Here is a 6,336-nt window from a genome sequence, read left to right as displayed (position 1 = left end):
CAGGATGGTCTCGATCTCCTGACCTCGTGATCCTCCCGTCTCGGCCTCCCAAAGTGCTGGGATTACAGGCTTGAGCCACCGCGCCTGGCCTCTTTGCTCACTTTTTGATGGGGTTGTTTGTTTTTCTCTCATAAATTTTTTTGAGTTATTTGTAGGTTCTGCATATTAGCCCTTTCTCAGACAAGTAGATTGCAAAAATTTTCTCCCATTCTGTAGGTTCCTGTTCATTCTGATGGTAGTTTCCTTTGCTGTGCAGAAGCTCTTCAGTTTAATTATATCCTATTTGTCAATTTTGACTTTTCTTGCCATTGCTTTTGGTGTTTTAAACATGAAGTCCCTACCCATGCTTATGTGCTGATTGGTGTTGCCTAGGTTTTTTTCTAGGGTTTTTATAGCTTTGGTCTAACACTTAAGTCTCTAATTCATCTTGTATTAATTTTTGTACAGGGTGTAAGGAAGTGATCCAGTTTCAACTTTCTACATATGGCTAGCCAGTTTTCCCAGCACCATTAATTAAATAGGAATCCTTTCAACATTTATTGTTTTTGCCAGGTTTGTCAAATATCAGATGGTTGTAGATGTGTGGTATTATTTCTGAGGCCTCTGTTCTGTTCCATTGGTCTATACCTCTGTTTTAGTGTCAGTACTATGATGTTTTGGTTACTGTAGCCTTGTAGTATAGTTTGCAGTCAGGTAGCGTGATGCCTCCAGCTTCGTTCTTTTGGCTTAGGATTGTCTTGGCAATGCAGGCTCTTTTTGGATTCCATATGAACTTTAAAGTAGTTCTTTCCAGTTCTGTGAGAAGAAAGTCATTGGTAGCTTAATGGGGATGGCATTGAATCTATAAATAACCTTGGGCAGTATGGCCATTTTCACGATATTGATTCTTCCTATCCGTGAGCATGGCATGCTCTTCCATTTGTTTGTGTCCTCTTTTATTCCATTGAGCAGTGGTTTGTACCTTTCATTGAAGAGGTCCTTCACATCCCTTGTAAGTTGGATTCCTAGATATTTCATTCTCTTTGAAGCCATTGTGAATGGGAGTTCACTCATGATTTGGTTCTCTGTTTGTCTGTTATCGGTGTATAAGAATGCTTGTGATTTTTGCACCTTCATTTTGTATCCTGAGACTTTGCTGAAGTTGCTTATCAGCTTCAGGAGATTTTGGGCTGAGATGATGGGGTTTTCTAAATATACAATCACGTCATCTGCCAACAGGGGCAATTTGACTTCCTCTTTTCCTAATCAAATACCCTTTATTTCTTTCTCCTGCCTGATTGCCCTAGCCAGAAATTCCAACATTATATTGAACAGGAGTGGTGAGAGAGGGCATCACTGTCTTGTGCCCATTTTCAAAGGGAATGCTTCCAGTTTTTGGCTGTGGGTTTGTCATAAGTAGCTCTTATTATTTTGAGATACATTCCATCAATACCGAATTTATTGAGAGTTTTTAGCAGGATGGGCTGTTGAATTTTGTCAAAGGCATTTTATGTATCTCTTGAGATAATCATGGGGTTTTTGTCTTTGGTTCTGTTTATATGCTGTATTCCTTTCATTGATTTGAGTATATTGAACCAGCCTTGCCTCCCAGAGATGAAGCCCACTTGATCATGGTGAATAAGCTTTTTGATGTGCTGCTGGATTCGGTTTGCCAATATTTTACTGAGGATTTTTGCATAGATGTTCATCAGGGATATTGGTCTAAAATTCTCTCTTTTTGTTGTGTTTTTGCCAGTCTTTGATATCAGGATGATGTTAACCTCATAAAGTGAGTTGGCGAGGACTACCTCTTTTTCTATTGATTAGAATAGTTTCAGAAGGAATGGTACCAACTCCTCCTTGTACCTCTGGTGGAATTCAGCTGAGAATCCCTCTCATCCTGGACTTTTTTTGGTTGGTAAGCTATTAATTATTGCCTCAATTTCAGAGCCTGTTATTGATCCATTCAGGGATTCAACTACTTCCTGGTTTAGTCTTGGAAGGGTGTATGTGTCCAGGAATTTATCCATTTCTTCAAGGTTTTCTAGTTTATGTGCACAGAGGTGTTTAGAGTATTTTCAGGTGATAGTTTCTATTTCTGTGGGGTCGGTGGTGATATCCCCTTTATCAATTTTTATTGTATCTATTTGATTCTTCTCTCTTTTCTTCTTTTTTAGTCTTGCTAGCAGTCTATCAATTTTGTTTCTCTTTTCAGAAAACCAGCTCCTGGATTCATTGAGTTTTTGAAGGGATTTTTGTGTCTCTATCTCCTTTAGTTCTGCTCTGATCTTTGTTATTTCTTGCCTTCTGCTAGCTTTTGAATGTGTTTGCTCTTGCTTCTCTAGTTCTTTTAATTGTAATGTTAGAGTGTCAATTTTAGATCTTTCCCACTTTCCTCTGTGGGCATTTAGTGCTATAAATTTCCCTCTACACACTGCTTTAAATGTATCCCACAGATTCTGGTATGTTGTATCTTTGTTATCATTGGTTTCAAAAACATCTTTATTGCTACCTTCATTTCATTAGGTACCCTGTAGTCATTCAGCAGCAGGTTGTTCAGTTTCCATGTATTTGAACAGTTTTGATTGTGTTTCTTAATTCGGAGTTCTAGTTCGGTAGCACTGTGGTCAGAGAGACAGTTTGTTATAATTTCTGTTCATTTACATTTGCTGAGGAGTGCTTTACTTCCAATTATGTGGTCAATTTTGGAATGAGTGTGATGTGGTGCTGAGAAGAATGTATATTGTGTTGCTTTGAGGTGGAGAGTTCTGTAGATGTCTATTAGGTCTGCTTGGTGCAGAGCTCAGTTCAATTCCCAGATATCCTTGTTAACTTTCTGCCTCATTGATCTAATGTTGATAGTGGGGTGTTGAAGTCTCCCATTATTATTGTGTGGGAGCCTAAGTCTCTTTGTAAGTCTCTAAGGACTTGCTTTATGAATCTGGGTGCTCCTGTATTGGGTGCATGTATATTTAGGATAGTTAGCTCTTCTTTTGGAACTGATCCTTTTACCATTATGTAATGGCGTTCTTTGCCTCTTTTCATCTTTGTTGCTTTAAATTCTGTGTTATCAGAGACTATGATTGCAACCCCTGCCCTTTTTTTGTTTTCTATTTGCTTGGTAGATCTTCCTCCATCTCTTTATTTTGAGCCTATGTGTGTCTCTGCATGTGAGATGGGTCTTCTGAATACAGCAAATTGATGGGTCTTGACTCTTTATCCAATTTGCCAGTCTGTGTCTTTTAATTGGAGCATTTAGTCCATTTACATTTAAGGTTAATATTGTTATGTGTGAACTTGATCCTGTCATTGTGATATTAGCTGGTTATTTTGCTCATTAGTTGATTCAGTTTCTTCCTAACATCGACAGTCTTTACATTTTGGCATGTTTTTGCAATGGCTGGTACCAGTTGTTCCTTTCCATGTTTAGTGCTTCTTCCTTCAGGAGCTCTTGTAGGGCAGGCCTGGTGGTGCCAACATCTCTAAGCATTTGCTTGACTGTAAAGGATTTTATTTCTCCTTCACTTATGAAACTTAGTTTGGCTGGATATGGAATTCTGGGTTGAAAATTCTTTCCTTTAAGAATGTTGAATGTTAGCCCTCACTCTCTTCTGGCTTGTAGAGTTTCTGCTGAGAGATCTGCTGTTAGGCTGGTGGGCTTCCCTTTGTGGGTAACCCGACCTTTCTCTCTGGCTGCTGTTAACATGTTTTCCTTCATTTCAACTTTGATGAATCTGACAATTATATGTGTTGGAGTTGCTCTTCCCAAGGATTATCTTAGTGGCATTCTCCGTATTTCCTGAATTTGAATGCTGGGCTGCCCTGCTAGGTTGGGGATGTTCTCCTGCATAATATCCTGCAGAGTGTTTTCCAACTTGGTTCCATTCTCCCTGTCACTTTCAGGTGCACCAGACAGATGTAGATTTGGTCTTTTCACATATTCCTTTATTTCTTGGAGGTTTCGTTCATTTCTTTTTACTCTTTTTTCTCTAAACTTCTCTTTATTTTTTCTTTTTAATGAGATGGAGTCTCATTCTTGCTCCCAGCCTGGAGTACAGTGGCACAATCTTGGTTCACTGAAGGCTCTGCATCCTATGTTCATACCATTTTCCTGCCTCAGACTCCCGACTAGCTGGGACTACAGTTGTCCATCACCATACCCAGTTATTATTATTATTATTTTGTATTTTTAGTAGAGATGGGGTTTCACCGTGTTAGCCAGGATGGTCTCGATCTCCTGACCTCCTTATCTGCCCACCTCAGCCTCCCAAACTGCTGGGATTACAGATGTGAGCCACTGCGCTCAGCCCTAAAGAGAAAAATTTCTATACTTTCTAACATAAATATTTGGTAGGCAAGCATTCAGCAGAATGGTTGTTCAATAATCTGTGATTATTTTGTTACAAAGAGTGAAATTTCAGACCCATCACACTGATTTTTCCTGGGTCCACATGGATATTAAAGTACTTACGTAAACATTTTGGTGGATCTGACCATTGTCCATTTCTACATGTTATTCGCTTGTTACCCTCAAGTTGATACAAGTTCTGGCATTGGTACTCAACTGATGAATCTGGAGCATATACTGACAATGGGAATGAAGTAGTATCTCCATTGTCAATAGGTGGAGGGGGGCCACATTTTCCTGTAGAATCTAAAAAACATCATTTCATCACTTAATTTATTGTGAGAGAAAATCAAACTATGAGTTCAAATAAGGCAAATACAAACACAGCACTTTATATAATATGAACAGTTTTGTGATTTCTGATGAAAGAAATGAATCCTGAAAGAAATTTTAACCCTTTAAACTGGAAGTAATGTATTTAAGTTCTTTTCTCTTTACTGAAAGAACACATAAAACATTATGACATATTGTTCCTTACAGTAGAAAAGGATTAAGAAACGTCTTTCTGAATGAATATATGCTAAACATAGAAAACTATGACAGAGGAAGTTTCTTATTTTATATTCAACATTCTTTGGAGTAACACTAAAGGACAGAGGTTTTTAAATTGATAATGGTTTTTAAAAATCCCATATGAATTATAAAATGGAAAAGCATGATAAAAATTCTTTAAAAACAATGAATATACTTAATAATACATTGGGAGCTGACAGCCAAATAAATCTGTGAACTTGAACAAAGAGCAATATAGATTTCCTGCTCTGAAAATAGGCTGAAAACAAAAAACTGAGCTGAGACATTCAAAAAATACAACAACAAATAATGCAGATGCCGAAATAGAAGAAAAAGAATATTGGGCTGGAAAAATGAATAAATAAAGTGATGCCTGAAAAGTTCCCATTTTTACCATAAGGCATAAACTTATATTTAAGAAGTTGAGTGAACTCCAAAGATTATAAACACATTGGAATTTATACCAGTATACATTTAAAAAAAAAAACTACTTAAAAAAAAAGAAAAAAAATCTTGAAAGCACCTATACAAATCTATGCCTTTCCTCGAGGGGATCAGCAATTCCAGTGATGGTGAGCTTTTCATCCATAACCATGTGGTACAGTTTTCAAGTGTTTAATGAACTGTCAACTTCAAATTTTATATCCAGTGACAGTATCCTTTACAAGTAGCTTCTCGAGCCCGGAGCCGCTGCCGCCGCCCCCAGCTCCCCCGCCTCGGGGAGGGCACCAGGTCACTGCAGCCAGAGGGGTCCAGAAGAGAGAGGAGGCACTGCCTCCACTACAGCAGCTGCACCCACGATGCAGAGCATCAAGTGCGTGGTGGTGGGTGATGGGGCTGTGGGCAAGACATGCCTGCTCATCTGCTACACAACTAATGCTTTCCCCAAAGAGTACATCCCCACCGTGTTCGACAATTACAGCGCGCAGAGCGCAGTTGACGGGCGCACAGTGAACCTGAACCTGTGGGACACTGCGGGCCAGGAGGAGTATGACCGCCTCCGTACACTGTCCTACCCTCAGACCAACGTCTTTGTCATCTGTTTCTCCACTGCCAGTCCGCCTTCCTATGAGAACGTGCGACTTAAGTGGCATCCCGAGGTGTGCCACCACTGCCCTGATGTGCCCATCCAGCTGGTGGGCACCAAGAAGGACCTGAGAGCTCAGCCTGACACTCTACGGCGCCTCAAGGAGCGGGGCCAGGCGCCCATTACACCGCAGCAGGGCCAGGCACTGGCCAAGCAGATCCACGCTGTGCGCTACCTTGAATGTTCAGCCCTGCAACAGGATGGTGTCAAGGAAGTGTTCGCTGAGGCTGTCCGGGCTGTGCTCAGCCCCACTCCGATCAAGCGGGGGCGGTCCTGCGTCCTCTTGTGACCCTGGCACTCGGCTTGGAGGCTGCCCCTGCCCTCCCCCACCAGTTGTGCCTTGGTGCCT

General features: G+C 40.5%; 2 protein-coding genes across 3 annotated transcripts in view; one reads left to right on the top strand and one right to left on the bottom strand.

Annotated features, from left to right (window-relative positions):
- The window catches only part of CFH (complement factor H), a 159,754-nt gene that overhangs the window by 48,154 nt on the left and 105,264 nt on the right, over positions 1-6,336 (bottom strand). For both annotated transcript variants that reach the window (XM_011951605.1, XM_011951604.1), the window contains exon 21: positions 4,451-4,633. In XM_011951605.1, the coding sequence (XP_011806995.1) occupies positions 4,451-4,633 (183 nt within the window). The remainder of the gene's footprint in view (positions 1-4,450; positions 4,634-6,336) is intronic.
- Positions 5,578-6,330, top strand: LOC105518569 (rho-related GTP-binding protein RhoG-like). Its single transcript, XM_011951603.1, has one exon. It carries the CDS (start codon positions 5,701-5,703, stop codon positions 6,274-6,276), a length of 576 nt encoding a protein of 191 aa, XP_011806993.1. The 5' UTR covers positions 5,578-5,700; the 3' UTR covers positions 6,277-6,330.

The sequence above is a fragment of the Colobus angolensis genome, unplaced genomic scaffold (genome assembly GCF_000951035.1).
Source record: "Colobus angolensis palliatus isolate OR3802 unplaced genomic scaffold, Cang.pa_1.0 Scaffold320, whole genome shotgun sequence".
NCBI lineage: Eukaryota > Metazoa > Chordata > Mammalia > Primates > Cercopithecidae > Colobus > Colobus angolensis.
The sequence above is the reverse complement of the archived record's forward strand: the minus strand, read 5'-3'. Positions and strand labels throughout refer to the sequence as shown.